Genomic DNA, 17,078 nt, shown 5'->3' with positions numbered 1-17,078 from the left:
CCCAAGATAACTCAGCTCCCAGCGTGGAGAAATAAAAGCTGACTGGTCGGCTGTTGTATCTCTTTATACCACAGGAAGGAAGTGAACTGCCAGGCCATGCGGTTCTGGACTCTCCAGTGTGCCTCCCTGCAACTACACAGCGCAGAGGTAATGCTCACCTGGGTGACCCCCTCCCATGGGCAGGCCCGGACGGGGCACAGGTAAGATAGGCCATAAGCAAGTCCTAGCCAATCGGCTGTGACCTGCCATCCCAGGTGTTGTGACTCAGGTTGGAACACCCTCTTCATGCAGACATAATGAGCCATCCTGGTTGGAGCCTTTCATGTCCACCCACGCCAGGCCCACCTACCTCTTCTGGCTGCCTTCTGGGTGCCCTTCACCCCACCCTGGGCTGATTTCCCCATCCACCCCCACCTTCTCTTTGCTTCTTTTCCCTCCCAGGGTCACAGCCTCTAAGCCTCTTGGAACATGGGCTCCAAGGAGGGCACCCTAAGAGGGCAGACTCCAGCCCCATAGAGCTGGACCTGGGGCCCTGGCCAGGAAGCTGGAAGGCACATAGCCCCTCTGTCCGTTCACTTCCACAAGGCTCCATTCTGGGTTCCCCTTCTTGTCCTGGGCCTCCAGGACAGTCACCTGCTGGCCTGCCTGCAGGCTCACTTCATGGCTGCTTCTGGCCACAAAGGGGTACACTGCCACCACCTGAAACACACGGGGAGCGACACAGAAATGGTCAGGGTGGGAGGACAGACAAACCTGACCTAGAGAAGCTGTTTATCCTCTTCCCTACCACCCGACTCAGTCCCCGTCGCTGAGCAGTCATGGCCTCCCAAATACGTCCTTTGCCCAAAGACATGGGCTACTTCCGCTACTCCCACTGCTAATAGCTACTATGTGGCAGGCTCTTTGCCCGGTTTTGATTTTCACAATTCTATAATTCTGTCTGCCCCATTTTTCAGATAAGGAAATTGAGACTCAGAGAAGTCAAGGAACTTATTCAAAATCACAGAGCAGTGAAGCTGGTCTGTCCGACCTCAGAAGGGGTGCCCTCAGTCCACTGCTGCCATCTCGCTGAGCAGGGGACTCAGCAGCCCTTCCCCACCACCCTCCTCAGATCAAAGGGTGTCATCTGCCCAGGCCAGTTTCCCAGCTTGGAGCAGAGACAGGAAGGAGGTTAGGTGGCTTTGTTGAAAGGCAAAAAAAAAAAAATGGAGGAGAGGGCATTTGTTAGGCTGATATTTCACCTCCCTGGGCCTCATTCTCATCATCTGTGAAATGGAAGTAGTGATATCCTTCCCTCCAGGTAATTGTGGGAATTTAATGAATGGATGCCTGTGCCTGCCTGGTACATAGTAAGGGCTCAACAAATGCAGGCTGCTTTTGCTATTTTTACCATGACTTTTACTACTGTGTGCCAAGGCTCAGGAACAATCAGGGGCAAGGGGAAACTGGGATGACCCCATGTGAGTCCCACTGAGCAGCCCCACGACCAAAGAGGAAGCGGCTGCTGTGTCTGGGCAGATGGACGGCTGAGCTCACCACATGAGCCCCTGGGTGGGTGTTCCGGGACACTACCCACACTGGCGGGCACTGGGACTGAGTTCGGTGGCCAGGCTCTCTGGTGGGATCCCTGTGGGTTCTTTGCTGATGGGTGAGTATGTCCAGCAGGAGGCAGCCCTGGTGTACCACTTCTAGCTAAGGCTCCCGGCACTGGCCCGAGAGCCTTCCCAGCATGTGCCACAGCTGTACACACAGCTTCCGCAGGCTTCTGTGCAGCCCACTCCAGGCTCCCCCAGCCACCCTGGCCTGCGGCATCCCCTGGCTATTCACTACAAGCCTCTGGGCTCCCACTCCTCAGCCTGGGTCCTTTCTGTTGTTCATCCATCACCTGTGAAGCTCCTCCTTTATAACTGTGAGTGCAGCCTCCGTTTACTGAGGCTCACATGTGCCAGCCAGCTAAGTACCTCAATCAGCCCTCACAGCGACCCCACTAAGCTTCTGCCCCGAAAAGCCTTCCCAACACCTTTTGTTTTGAGATATAATTCACATGCATACACTCACCCTTTCAAAGTGTACAATAAAGTAGTTTTTAACATGTTCCCAAGGTTATGCCACCATCACCATGATCTAATTCCAGAACATCTTCATCATCTCAAAAAGAGACCCTAGACCACTTAGCAGTCACTTCCCATTCCCCCTGCCCCCAGCCTCTGCCACCCACTGATCTACTTTCTGTCTCTATGCAATTGTCTATCCAGGACATTTCGTATAGAGAATCACACATTGCATGGCCTTCTCGACCGAGCTACATGTGGTAGCATGTGTCGGCACTTCATTCTTTCTTATGGCTGAACAATATTTGATTGTGTGGATGTGCCACATTTTGTTTATTCCTTCATCAGTTGATGGACATGGGTTGTTTCCACTTTGGGGCTGTTATGAATAATGCTGCGACAAACATGCATGTACAAGTTTCCCATGGCTTTTAAGAGAAAGCCGACACCCTCACCAAGGCCACAGGCCCTGCTGGCTAGCCCCGCCCACCTCTCCAGCCCACCGTGCTCACCGCCCCAGCACCTCACCGTCCCAGCCCCACTGGCTCCACTCAGTTCCTCACTCACCCTGTCCTCCCCGGCCCTGGGCCTTTGCATTCGCTGGGCATGCTTTCTGGGAAGCTCTTCCCATCCACAACGCTTTATCCCATTACTTCCTAACCACCCTTCAAATCTGAGCAAAAGCATGATTCTTCTCAGAAAGACCTTCCCTGAACCTCTCCCACACCTAAGGCTCTGGCACTTAGCACCAATAGAACTATGATTATTTATATGATTATTTTATTAATCGCTATTTTCCCCACCTCCCAGATTATAAATTTGAGGAAGGCAAGGGCCAAGGTTGATTTCTGCTCATCACTGCATCTCTCATCTAGCACAGTGCCTGGTGAATACTGAATAAATGAACAAATGCATGAACAAACGAATGAACGAAATAATCCCACGTGCTCTGCTAATGGGGAGCGAGGGATTAACTCCCTGCTCTTGATGTGGCAAGGACGAGAGGCTCCTTTCTCCAGGTCCCACCCTGGCCAGGACACTGGTGTGGCCACTGACCAAGGCCCTGGCCTCACAGGGTGGTAGCCCCTCTGGACAGGAGGAAAATCAAAGCCCCACTCCAGATGGCCATGGGGATGTGAACCCCCGCCCCTCTTCCAGGCTCACCTGGGTCACTGCTGGGACAGAAGGGACCAGGGCCAAGGTGGGCTCTGGTGTCTGACGTTCAGAGTCCCTGTGAGGCTTCGCCTGCCCTCTGAGCTCCTCCTCACGGGGGACCACGTGGTACAGCTCCAGTTTCCCAGCTGGCACGTACCCTCGATGTCCTGCAGGACACACAGAACATTATCTGGCTGTGGATCACACTGCCCATCCCTTTCAGAGGTAGAGGAAGTCACCACCATTCATGGATGTGAATATCTCCAATACAGCTTCTTCACACTAAAATGGACCTCAAAAGGTTATCTCGGAACCTCACAAACTGCCCCCTCGCACTCTGCACTCCCTCTTTCTAGCTTCTGCTTGTTTACCCCAGTGACAGGGAGCTCATTTCCCGCAGAGGCAGCCCACTCCATTTGGAACAGCTCTGGCAGAGATAAAAAGTTCTTCCTCGGACTGGTATGAAAACTATCTTCCTGGTGCTGGCACCACTGGTCTCCTTTCCAAGCAAGGCCACTTCCTCACTGCAGGACTGCCTTTCCCAGGAGGCAGAAATTGCCTTTCTCTTCTCCAAGTGCCCCCAGTTCTTTCTCGTGTAACAGCTACTCCAGTGGTGCTCTGGTTGCTGTCACTGTGAATGGCCATCACCTCCTGAGAGCTTGCTTGGTGCCAGAACCGGCATCTGATCACCTAGTCTTTCCATCAACTCTCGAGGTCCGTATTGTTATCTCCATTGTATGGCTGAGCCAACCGAGCTCAGAGAGGCTGCATAACTCCTCCGGGATCATGCAGTTAGTACAGTGCAGAGTTGGGGCCCAAACCGGGTCCTCTTGACCCCAGGGGCCTGGTTTTAATCCCCATTCAACTGTTTCTCAACTTGAGTTAGGATTTTACCCTTTCATGATTCTTGCCAGATTTGTACCATCTTCTTAATTTTTTTAATAAACTCACTTTTTAAAACTTAGTGTTGTACTATATAATAATGAATAAAATCATGGGTTTCCGTACTAGTTGTATTTTTTCTAATATACATTAAAATACTGAATTAAAATAAAATGTCTGAAGGGGGAAAAACTGTTGGCAGATCCCCTCCCAATAATCCTGTGTAACCCTCATCTTGTGGGTCGCGTGCCCCTCTGTGGAAGACACTCTGCTGGGCCTTCTCCTCCTGGGTTCAAGGTGCTCCTTGCTTCCTGCCCTGATCCCTCCTGGGGCCCCTACATCTAAGCAGCACACCCAGGGACATGACCAGTGCAGAGGGAACAGGATAACACCTCCCTTGTTCTGGATGTCAGACTTCTGTCCACACAGTCAGGATCTAAACATCCCTTCTCTGCGTATCTCCATCCCTTCTCCATCCTTCAAGGTGATGCTGAGTTCTCTCCACACAACTCTGTCTACACAAATGATCTGTGGGTCCCCAAGGCAGATCTTTGTCTTCCTTACACAGCACCCAGCACACAGTAGGTGCTTGATAACGGATACTGCAATGTAAGACTGAATTTCTCTTTTTGGCATTTCATGCACCACACTAAGCCGGCTGTACCCCACGCCCTCCATGTTCACCTGTGTTCATTCCCATCCTGGATTTGGACCCCTGCCCACAAGAGTGCCCATGTCTCCCCACTGGCTCCTGTTGGACAGTTTTCCCAAAGGGCAGAGAAGTGCCCAGGAAGTCCCACGTACCTCCGGTGTCCACCAGCCATCGGCTGCTGTTGCCTTTGGTGTCCTTGTCTTGAAGGAGGGCTACGATGTGGCCCCGAGGCAAAGTCAGGTCCAGAGTCCCGGACCCGCTGATGTTGCTTGTCACCTGGTACAGCTTTCCCGGGCCATACCTGCTCAGGAGCGCCTGCACCTGGCGTTCAGCCCCTGGAAGGAGTGGCTGGGAGAGAAAGGACAGAGACAGACACAGGTGTTGGAGCTGGAGTGTTAAAGCTGGTGCCAATGTTGGCCCATTTGCTGACAGCTAGGAGTCCTGGGCCAAGCTCACCTCTGCTGCCCATCGGCCCATCCCGGTTGGGGCAACCGTCTCCTCACTAATAGATGGCTGGATCAGATGAGAAACACACGCTCTTAGTATCCAAAGGTATTTCAGAAGAAACTTCTAACTTAACTTCTAAAATCCTTCTCTGGTCTAAACTTCTTGGGTTTTCTAAACTCCTAAGGCAGTTTCTGAATCTCTCCATTACAGAACTCCAGGACTGGGGCCTCAATTCTGCCCATACCATCAAGCTAAGATGTCCCACAGGAAAATGCCTTACACACGTCTTTTAACCCCAATGAGCAAAACTATGAGCTTCAGGCGGGCACCAGGCCTTACTCGCCTGGCATCTTAAACAGCCAGCACAGGGCCAGCACACATAGACACACGTGTGAACAAAGAGAATATGGTTTTTTATTCCATGCGTTTTGAGTCCACAAGTATTTATTGAGCCCCCTACCATGTACAAGGCATGGTAAGCCTTGTGAATGGCATAGTAGAAACAGTTTTTCCCTGATGGAAATTGTCATCTAGTTGAAGAGAATGATTCAGTGCACTTTCAGGGCATCCAAAAATCTCCTGGCACTGCCTTTGTTTTTTCATTCACTGCTTCCAGCAAAAGTATCAACAAGAAGGGACTCAGGTGATTGTCCCCTTTTTGTAAAACAAAGAAGAAATTTTAAATGTTGGATATAGATTTATTATATATTCTCTCTCACTAGATATATATGGATGGATATATATTCATCATATTCTATATGATTATTTCCAGGTGGAGAGGTGCTGGGTGTAGGCAGGTAGGCAGAGGTGCCCTTCAGGGACATTTGGGCATGGACTCTGTCATTACCCCTACCTCCAATGGGTTCCTGAATCAGGATCAAGAACCAGGAGAACTCCAGTTTTCTAAACAGGCCCTCAAATGGAAGTGTAGAGACAGGGTAGCTCTTTTTCAGAATGGTGGTGTTAACAGGAGTATGGGGTAGCAAACGTTTGCCTTCTTTCTCAATTCTCTGCCCCTACCTGTGCAGAGACCAGCAGTGCTCCCTGGAGGGACCGGGGAGGCCTGTAAAGTTCTCACTGGGACTCTCCTGTCCTGGGTGGCCACCTCACTCCTCTGGGTTCTGTACCCGTAGCCAAATAAGTCAAGAATTTATAGGAGGGTGTGTGCATGTTGCAGGGGTGGGTGAGAGAAGGTGGGGAGGGTGGGGCTGGGCGGGGGGGTCTCTTCTCTTCCTACCAACACACCAGGACTATGATGTTCCCATTTGTTTTTTATTTTTTCTGTATCTTCTTTTTTTTTTTTTTTCTGCAATCAGCATGGATTGCTTTTCCAATAAGTGTTATTTTGTCTTAAGTAGAAAAAGATAGAAGTTTCCATGACTCATCTGAGTGGCTGCTCTCTTCTTGATTTTCTGCACCCTTCCTCTCCCCAAGCTGCAGAGCCTGTGCGGCAGCCCTGATGAGCGCTCTGCTGGGGCATCTCAGGGTGGGCGAGGAAGTGGGGTCAGCTGTGGCCCCAGGAGGAGTCAGCCCCGCTTGAAGTGCACATACACCTCTGACGGTCTTTGATGTCCTCTGTGCTCTGGCCAGGTGCAAAGGCCACCTGTATCTGTCCAGCTCTGCTGGGCTCCTTTACTGCCCCCCGTGTCTCTGGGGCCCCCTTCTCCCTTCCGGGGAATCTTGGAGCTGTCTCCTGACCCTTCACTTCACATCTCACATGTGACTGAATACAGTTTGTTTTCTCAAACCAGGTTTCATGATGCTCTGGGAGCCCCTGCTCCCTTCAGCTATTTCAGTTACTTTTCAAATGTAGTAAAAGTAACTACACAATATTTTATATATTCTTGAAGAATTCTTCAAGTGGACTGCAAGATACCCTTTCGTTATATTTTAGAGAAAAATGCTTTACCAAAAAAAAAAAAAGACTTTGGCTGGCCAAAGTTTTCTAAACCACAATGCAGCTGAGATACTGTCCTTTGCAATTAAAAATTCCACAGCAAAAAGAAATTTTAAATGACTTCTTATTCAAATTTTTTATTCATCCTGAATGCTGGTATCTGAAGCAGGTTCCATGAGAAGGTGGTGAGGAAACGGTAAATTTTGATGAAAAATTTGAAGAAGTTCCAGGTTTCAGGCTGTAAATGCCACTTAGCCGTTATGATGTCTAATTTCACCTAAGAGTAAAATGTTTGCGTTTTCCTCTTCCTGACCTGCTCTTATGCTTACTGGCCGTGAAGAGCGTGTGTGTGTGTGTGTGTTTGTGTGTGTGTGTGTGTGTGCGCGCGCGCTCTTATGCTTACTGGCCATGAAGAGCGTGTGTGTGTGTGTGTGTGTGTGTGTGTGTGTGTGTGTGTGAGATTCCCACCCGACCCCAAACCCCAGCTCACAGAGAAAGGAGAGGGGGAGGAACACTGGGAAAAGAAAAGGGAAAGGAAATAGGGGATTGACCTCACTCCACTGGCAGGTGGAGGACTGGATAGTCTTTGAAGGGGAAGGAGGGACACTTACTTGTGTGGTGGGAGGCGACAGCACTTTCTCGAAGTTCTGTTGAAAGGAGTGAAGCTGATGACCGGTCTGGCCCAGTGCGTCCTCCACCAGCTTCCTGAAGGCTGGATCAGAGACGTGGTGGTGGGGAAGCTGGGTGGGGACAGACACTGTCATCAGAGCCCTCCTTGGGAGAGAGGGGACAGGGAGACCCTGACAGCCACACTCCAGCCCCAGATGTGTTAGGACGGCCCTTTATGTCTTGGTCAGCTGTTGTTTTGGCCTGGCTACTGCCCCACCTTCCTTTAAGAAAGCGTCCCTCTTTGGGGGTCCAGCGGTATCGCCCCTCCTGGTGCCTGGCCACAGGACTGGCCGTCACGGCATCCCTTTTCCTCAACACTGTGATCGGTCAGGGAATAGACAATGGAGCAGAGCGAGGCCAATCGGAAACCACTCATCAGATTTTTTTTAATTTTTAAATTTATTTTTTACTTTTTAATTTTAATTTTTTTTTTTACAGTAGGTCCTTGTTGGTTATCTATTTTAAATATAGCAGTGTGTACATGTCAATCCCAAACTCCCACTCCCATCAGATTTAGTACATGAAGGCTGAGAATGAGAGGATGACTCTTAGATTCTGAGATGTAAAGGTAAACGCTTAGAGTTGTTGGGAGCCACTCTCTCCAACTTTGCAGAAAGGGCCTGCTTGACAATAAAGCCAACCCAGAGAGGGAAACAGCCAGGAGATGGAGTGAAAGTCAGAGCCTCGACGACACTGACTGCAGCTGGGCAACACTGACTGCAGCTGGGCCCGAGGCTTGATTCCCCTCCTCGGCCTCCCAGTTATACAGGTCTTTATGCCTGAGCTGGTTTGGAACCTGAGGAGTTCTGAACGATGGTGCATCCTGGGACCTTGGCCCTGTTGGTCATCTCCTGCATTCTCATCAGACAGCCTAGGAGTGACCGGGCCCCACAGCTAACAGAGACATGTCCTCTCTGCTGGTCACCAAAATCACCACGCTTCATTCTAGCTCAGAGCCTTTCCCCTACCCCCAGGATGAAGACAGATTGAGGGTCTACCATGTGGGCCTTTCCCAGGCTCCACAGGACTGTCCAGGTGAATGGGCCATGGGACACACACAGGAAGCTGGCATCAATCATTGACAGGCCCTAACATTCTGTATTACAGGATCAATCAAGAAATGTCCTCTTTCTGGGACTTCCCTGGCGGTCCAGAGTTTAAGACTCAATGCGCCCAATGCAGGGGCACGGGTTCGATCCCTGGTCAGGGAACTAAGACCCCGCATGCTACACGGCGCAGCCCCACCCCCCCAAAAGAAAGAAAAAGACAAAAAGAAATGCCCTCTTTCTGCTCTTATGAAGTTGACTTCCCCATTACTGTACCCTAGAACACTCCCCAGCCCTGCACATCCCCGTCTAAATACAAGGGGGGCTGGCCGCCCTGGACAGAAAACTAGAGGGTGAGAGAAGAATGAAAAGATCATCTAATCAAATTTACCCTCTGCCTTCAGGAAAGAGAAATGCTTCTTTTTGCAGATGGTTCAGGCTTAATTCAAAAAGAGTGTCTGAGACAGAACTCTGTACTAAATGCTGTGAGGGCCAAAAAGAAGAAAAGCTCAATGAAGGGAACCAGCTTCATCCATCAGAACAGCAGGAGGCAGGCTCTGATAAGTGCTTAGCAGAAGCACATCCTAAGGGCTGCTGGAGTACAGAGGATGGGGAGGTGGGTTCTCCCACCTGGAGGAGGGGGATTCTGAGAGCTTCATGGAGAGATTCATTCATTTGTCATATATTTGGGCAGGTCCCACCATAGGCCAGGCACTGCGAAAGGCATGGGGGCAACGGGGAGGGACATTCCAGGCTGAAGAAGGAGTCTGTGTAAAGGGGCTGTGGTCACACTCAGAAGTGGTGCACTGGAAGTGGAGGCTGCAGATGCAGAGTGGGACTATGGGCTGGAAAGGTAGTGATGGGGGTGGGTGGAAAATTTTAGAGGAATTTTTATGCAACACATTGGATGGGGAAAGCTGAGCTGGGGCACATGAAGCACAGGAGACAGCACGCGGTATAAGCAGTACCGAAATTTCTCCAGAGCTTAGATCCACAGGCCATTAAGCTCTGATGTTGATATCAGAGAGAGATTTAAGAGTTCTTTCCTATACCAACCCAGTCTTCAAAATTCTAAAGTCAAAGTTTGCACTTGGAGATGTGTCTAAACCTCTTTGTGACCAATTTATGCTTTCAGCAGACAGCTCCTTTTACAGGCTGTCGGGCGCTATGGTTCAGAGCCCAGGCTCTGGAGTTGAACTGCCAGGATTCAAATTGAGCTATTAGCTGTGTGGCTTGGGCAAGCTGCTTAACCTCTGTGCCCTGGCTTCCTTTTGAAACGAGAATAATAATAATACCTACTCTGTAGGGTTATTGTGAGGATTAAGTGAGACAATATATGGGAAGTGTTCCAAACAGATGCACCGTAAGTGCTCACAAGGAGGCAGCTGCTAGAAGTAGTAACAGTGGCAGGAACACAGCTTGAGACATTTACTCCTGACTGTGTAGAAAGGACCAAGTCTCTGTTACCTACTTCTTTTTTTTTTGTTTTTTTTGTTTTGGCTGCATTGGGTCTCCGTTGCTGTGCGCGGGCTTTCTCTAGTTGCAGCGAGCGGGGGCTACTCTTCGCTGCAGTGTGCAGGCTTCTCATTGTGGTGGCTTCTATTGTTGTGGAGCACAGGCTCCAAGCGCACGGGCTTCAGTAGTTGTGGCACGCGGGCTCAGCAGTTGTGGCTCGCAGGCTCTAGAGCGCAGGCTCAGTAGTTGTGGCACACAGGCTTAGTTGCTCCGTGGCATGTGGGAATCCTCCCGGACCAGGGCTTGAACCTGTGTCCCCTGCACTGGCAGGCAGATTCTTAACAATTGCGCCACCAGGGAAGTCCCGTCTGTTACCTACTTCTAATACACTCCAGGGAATGTCCCCAAGGCCTGTATTTTCCCAGCAGAGCCTCCTGTGCTTCTGAGTCCCAGAGCCTGAGAGTGGCCTGGAGTCCCAGTTTCACCCTTGCTTTCATGGTCTGACTCTATTAATGGAGGGAGAACAGGCATAAGAGAGATCCAGAAGGTCCCCACAACCTCCTCCTAAGCACCTGTTGGAAGGCCCAGCCCAGCCCCTGCAAACAGCTGGCTGAAGGGGTGACCAGGCCCTGCCTGGCTATTCCCCAGGGGCACCCCAGTCCCATAGGCCTTACCTGGGCCAAGCTGCCCTCTGCCCTCTGCAGCACTTGCTTTGCAAGGTCCGTCTGGAGGGTCACAAATGTGCACAGGATCTGGCCCAGCCACCGCACAGCTAGCTGCTTAAACTGTGGGAGCTCAGCCACTAGCAGGGAGTTGAGTGCCTCGTACATGTGCCGGGCCGCCTCTTCTTCATAGGTCATGCTGCCCACCTCCAACAGCTTCTCTTGCACCCTCTCGAAGTCCAGTAGTTTGTCCAGACGCTTCTTGATCAGATTCTGAGGGCCAGCCAAGGCTTTGGCCAGGCTGCACAATGGCTGCCACACCAGGGCTTCCAGCCGCTGTTTCTGTGGGGAGATGTGAACTTGGGAGTTAAGGAAGGAGGTGGCAGAGGGCGGGGCACAGGGGGAAGGGGCTTTGGATGTGGGCAGGACTGGGCTCCAGTCCCACCCTCACCGACCAGCTGTGACCGCTAGCATGACATCTAACCTTTCTGGGCCTCAATGTGCCCATCTGAAAAATGGGGACAATGTATGTAACAAGCTTAGCAGAGTGCCTAGCACAGAATAAGTATTCAATATATACGTCACTTCTTAATACGGTTACTGTGCACAGATGTTGAAAAAATTTTGTATGGAATGGTGGTCAAAAGCATAGTCCTTGGGGCACAGGTTCTAGCTTGCCATTGACCATCTGAATAACCTGGGAGGTCACCCTCTCTGAGCCTCAAGCTCTCATCTGCAGAATGGAGCTATTAATAGTATCTACCCTGTAAGCTGTGTCGTGAGGATTAAATGAGGGAAAGAACGTAAAGAGTTTAGCACAGTGCTTGGCAGATAACAAGGCTCAGTAAACGTTAGCTGGGGCTATTTTTATCAGGAAAATGCACTAATAATAATCTCTGCCCTGCTGACTATCCAGGACTGTTATGGATGTGACAATCGTGGAAAAGGCCTGGCTTCTAAATATTATTCTTATAGGCTCTGCCACCTGCCTAAAAAAAGAAAGGAGAAGTTCTGCTCACAAACTCAGGGAAGGCCTGGAGCTGCAGGTCTCTTGCCAGGTAACAGTACTGCACCACAGGCCCCCCAGGGATGTCCAGATCGTATTCCTGGGGCCGGAAGCGGAGGAAAGCCTAGATGGGGTCAAATGAGAGAGCCAATCATGGCCTGTCGTCGCCATCTCACACCTGAATCCCCCTCCACCACAGACCAGAAGAGGTTGCCCAGGCTGTCTGCACACCCTCCCTGTGTCTGCACACAGCCTATTCTATCCTTGCACAATTTGGGTGATTAGAAAGTTCCTCCTTAGACTGAGCCAACATCTTTCTCCCTATTCAGTGCTGCCTCAACTTCACACATTTGCATATCTCCTTTGTGATTTTTTTTGCCATGTCCATGTTCCTTGAGTTCTATTAATATTTTTCCTTAAACGAAATTGGGTCATTTGTAGAGATGTGGATGGATCTAGAGACTGTCATACAAAAGGAAGTAAGTCAGAAAGAGAAAAACAAATATCATATATTAACACATATATTTGGAACCTAGAAAAATGGTACAGATGAACAGGTTTGCAGGGCAGAAATAGAGACACAGATGTAGAGAACAAACATATAGACACCAAGGGGGGAAAGTGGTGGGGGTGGTGGTGTGATGAATTGGGAGATTGGGATTGACATGTATATACTAATATGTATAAAATAGATTAATAAGAACCTGCTGTATAAAAAAATAAAATAAAATTCAAAAAAAATTTTTTTCCGGGCTTCCCTGATGGCACAGTGGTTAAGAATCCGCCGCCAATGCAGGGGACACGGGTTCGAGCCCTGGTCCAGGAAGATCCCACATGCCGCAGAGCAACTAAGCCCATGCGGCACAACTACTGAGCCTGCGTTCTAGAGCCTGAGAGCCACAACTACCGAAGCCCACGCACCTAGAGCCCGTGCTCAACAACAAGAGAAGCCACCACAATGAGACGCCCACGCACCGCAACGAAGAGTAGTCCCCACTCGCCACAACTAGAGAAAGCCCGTGTGCAGCAACGAAGACTCAACACAGCCAAAAATAAATTAATTAATTAATTTAAAAAATATATTTTTTTTTCCTTAAATCAACCTAGCATCCCTATTTAAATCAATGCATTTAAAAAAACCACCTTATAGGGAATTCCCTGGTGGTTCAGTGGTTAGGACTTCGTGCTTTCACTGCCGAGGGCCTGGGTTCAACCCCTGGTTGGGAAACTAAGATCCTGCAAGCCCATACTTTACTCCCATAAAGGGAAAGCCAATAATAATTGCCATAAATAAGCATGTAAGAATAACTGCTATAAAAACAATGCTATTAAGTTCTGTCCGGGCGTGATGGCCTGTTGAAGGCTTCCAGCCGGAGACTTGTTCTACCTGTTTATTTAAGACATGTCAGAAAAAGAGGCTTTTCCTGGACTCTGAGGATTAAAAGAGAGAGTCATTTTCTCGCTATGGGATTCCATGTCAACACTGTATCTGTCGTTTAAGTCCTGCATTTACGGAAATACAGCCTTAATGCTTCCAAATATCTGTTCTACTCTGCAAAGCCAGATGTGTCTCTCATGGGCCTCTGGTTTCTCTCTTTCAGGGCCCCTCCATTCTTTCTCTGAGGGCTTTCCTCTTCTGCCTCACTGTGCTGTCCAGATCTTTCCTCTGGGGGGCCCAAGATGGAGCAGGAACAAGCAGGGGATGTGCCCCACAGTGAGGAGCGTAGAACTACGACCTCCCTCCTTCTACATACTTCCAATAATGCCACCCCAAATCCTATTATCCAAAGAGCCTGTTATTGTCTGACTGAGCTGGTTTGTGCAAATGGACGTGATTGAGAACAAAACCATGCAAAAGGGACAGAGTGGATGGAATGAGTCAGCATCCATGACAAGAATGAAGCGGGAATTTCGGTGCAAGGAAAGTGATGTGCTGGATGGGAATGCAAACTGGTGTCCCTGTGGGCTGAATGTGGTTTGCAGAAATATATTTTCTTGGGCCCACATAACATTTAAATTCTTATTTAATTAGCTGCTCACGTGAACACATCGTGAGATTTCACCTGAAGGTCTGACTTTCCAGTTTTCTTCTTCCTTAAAATCAGAAGAACTGGCAGCACAGGGTCCACATTCCCGCACAGTAACAACTCCTGTGAGCCAAGGAATACCTCACCCCTTTCATTTTATCCATTCACTCATTTATTTGGTCATTCACACTCCAACTATTACTACATACTGAACTCTACCAAAAAAGTCTCATAAATAGACAATAGGCCTCATACACCTGCACACTTCAGTCAACAATATCACCTGCCTGGTCCCTTTGAGCACCTGTGTTTGTCTCCCCTGCTCTGGGTGCTGGTCTGGCAGGATCCCTCCAGATGGCTCTGATTCCAGTGAATTCTGACCCTACCCAGTGGGAACACGGCCCCCCCGAGAACTCAATGAACTCAGAAGCTGCCCCAGTCAGATGACCTGTGGGCTGAGGAGTGCTTGTGAACGGCCCCTCTTCTGGCCTCCAGCCAGCAACTGTATGACCTCTTCCATTTGGTTCCTGAAGCTGGTGTCTTTGTCAGCTTGTTCAATGGGCCCTGCATGACTCCTGCCCGGGGATCCCAGCCCCGCCCCACCCCACCCATCATTAACCACAGGATCCTCACCTCCAAATTACCCAGGTAAGCAGCCACATTGTTCTTCAGCTCCGTCACACACAGCGACACCCAGTGGAAGCTCTCTTCTAAGTCATCAAATTCCTTGTCTTCTGTCTGAGAGCAAAGTTATGCTTATGAGGGCCGAGAACATCCACATGGGGCCGGTGTACACCCCTTTCCCAAGTCCCTACTAGGGACCACCTTTCCACAGACCCACCCATCAGAGCCAGTTCCTCCAGCCCCAAAACTGAGTGGGACGGTTAGAGGCAGTAAGTGCAGCTTGGTGGTTCTGTATTCAGACCATGGAATCACACACAAGAGCTTATGAGTCCTGGTTCACTTGCTTCCTGGTTGTGTGAACTTAGGCAAGTGTTTTACTCTCTTTGAGCCTGTTTCCTCCTCTGCAATATGGGAATAGTATGAACTTACTTCATCGTGTGGATCCATTAATGCCTGGTTCAGAGTAAGTACTCAATCAACCTGAGCTGCTACTAGTACCTGTTCAACGCTGGTTCCTTGCCCAGACCCAGACATCTCCTATCTGTATCAAGAGACCCCAGAGAAAGAGCAGCACAAGATGCAGAGGAGAAAGCCCCACCCTGGCTCTCCAGAATCAAGTGCGGATGCCTACTCTGCCTCGTCCTGGCTACGCATGCTGGACGTTCACTCCCTCAGCCTCAGTTTCCTCATCTCCGAAAGGAGTCTAAGATCCCGCACTGCACAGTCTTGTCCCTTGGGATGGCTGGGATACCACCCTTCCTCCCGCCCGTGCTCACCTTGGGTATGAGCCCCGCCTCCTGCTTCAGCAGCTGGCTCAGCCGGGTGGTCTTCTTGGAAAGGGTGTGAGTATTGATGCGGGCCAGTCGCTCCCAGAGGCTCAGCTGCTCCACCTTGGTGTACTTGGAGGCTGCACCAACAGGGGAGAAGGAGGGCACAGGAACCAGAGCTGACCCGGGAAAGCAAGAGCCCCTGACATACCTGGCAAGGCACCTCTTGGGCCCTCTTCTCAAATGTCAGAGTCACACCCATTAGAATGGTGAATCTCGGAGGAAAAGCACAGGGCTCAGAGCCCTCACTCTGATGTGAGCACCCTGACTGAAGAGCTTCCTGCCTGCTTGACTTCTTAGGCCTCAGTTTCCTCATCTGTAAATGAGGATAGCCACCTCACAGGATTGCTAGGAGATCACATAAGATGATAGGTCTGGAGCAAATGACTTAAGCTCTCATTTTACCCAACTGTGAAATGGGGCTAACATTGCCAACCTCAGGGCTATCGTAAGGATCAAACAAGATAATGAGTGAAAAAAACATGCCATAGTTAGCCTTTAGTAAACATTAGCTAAATTATCATTACTATATAGTCTGAGTTGTGCAATTGAGTTTTTCATCTACTTGGGACACTGCTTCACTTTCCAGACCTTTCTGTTTTAACAGCTTCAGAGGCAGCAACCTCCCCACTTTCTCCTCTTACCCTCACCCCTGATAAATACACAGCTCTTTGCCTCCCCAGTATTCATTTCTGCTTAGTATAGCAGACATGTGGTTTGGATAAGATTGATTCCACTTTAGTTCAAGGGGTGGGTGCTGACTGTTATAAGCCAATTCACACAATCCCCCCATCCCCTGCCACAGTGATAGGTTCAAAGAAGGGCACATAACCCAGGCTGAAGCCAATCAGTTCATGGTATTCCCCTAACCATGGCAACTGGTTCAGGGTGAGCATATGACTCAAATGAGTCCTATCAGAGTGAAGCTCCAATTTAGTTTTTACAGCTAAGGGGAGAAAGGGCCCATCTTATCCTGGAGGGCGTGGTGCGCAGGTGTGAGTCTTAGGACAGCAATAGCCCTTTACTATTATGAGGGAGGCCAGCCTGAAGAGGAAGGTGACACATAGTAAAGGCCAGAGACAAGAGAATTACAGGGAAATGAGGCCAGCACCCTGATCAAACCCTACTTAAACCCCACATTACTTCTGGACTTGTGGGTTACATGAGCTACTATATTCCCTTTACTGGTGAAGCCAGTTTGAGATGAGTTTTTTGTAACTAGAAGCATTCTCACTCATGTATCGCCTAAATGCCCCAAGTCCTTACCCACTTCTTTGCGCCTCTTGTACTCATTGATGTTGGTGACCACGTCCTGGAGGGCAGAGGTAGCCCTCTGAAGGACAGGGTAGGCACTGGCATCAGGGAGTGTGTTCTCCAGAATTTTCTGCAGCAGCAATGGGTATTTGGTAATCCTCTGCAAAGGAATTACCAGCAAGAAACTGAGGCCTGAGGGTCCAGCTTGAGGCCTGAGGGAGAAGGCTGGTGTTAGGTAGGTCAAGTCCACCCTTGGGGGCACCAAGGGGCCTGGGCTCTAGTCCCAGCTCTGCCATTTAACTCACTGTGTGATCTCAGGCAAGCCACCCTCCTTCTGTGGTCCTCAGTTTCCTCATCTGTAATCTGTGAGGTCTATATGTTAGATGGGTGCTTCTAGTTCTCACTTTACCCTTTTCTGGGCCTT

At 49.8% G+C, this 17,078-nt stretch overlaps 1 protein-coding gene across 3 annotated transcripts in view; it reads right to left on the bottom strand.

Moving 5' to 3' along the window:
* Positions 1-434: 434 nt before the first annotated feature.
* Positions 435-17,078, bottom strand: part of ARHGEF37 (Rho guanine nucleotide exchange factor 37) — a 54,967-nt gene continuing 38,323 nt past the window's right edge. For 2 of the 3 annotated variants that reach the window (XM_036846710.1, XM_036846709.1), the window contains 9 exons: positions 16,667-16,866; positions 15,350-15,480; positions 14,583-14,687; positions 11,936-12,046; positions 10,929-11,258; positions 7,696-7,824; positions 4,893-5,088; positions 3,216-3,373; positions 435-699 (listed from right to left, as the gene is read on the bottom strand). In XM_036846710.1, the coding sequence (XP_036702605.1) occupies positions 490-699; positions 3,216-3,373; positions 4,893-5,088; positions 7,696-7,824; positions 10,929-11,258; positions 11,936-12,046; positions 14,583-14,687; positions 15,350-15,480; positions 16,667-16,866 (1,570 nt within the window). In that variant the 3' untranslated portion in view covers positions 435-489. The remainder of the gene's footprint in view (positions 700-3,215; positions 3,374-4,892; positions 5,089-7,695; positions 7,825-10,928; positions 11,259-11,935; positions 12,047-14,582; positions 14,688-15,349; positions 15,481-16,666; positions 16,867-17,078) is intronic. The other variant, XM_036846711.1, reaches the window with a different exon arrangement.

Source organism: Balaenoptera musculus, chromosome 3 (genome assembly GCF_009873245.2).
Source record: "Balaenoptera musculus isolate JJ_BM4_2016_0621 chromosome 3, mBalMus1.pri.v3, whole genome shotgun sequence".
Classification (NCBI taxonomy): Eukaryota; Metazoa; Chordata; class Mammalia; order Artiodactyla; family Balaenopteridae; genus Balaenoptera; species Balaenoptera musculus.
Note: the sequence above shows the minus strand (reverse complement) of the source record. Positions and strands in the feature narration are given on the sequence as shown.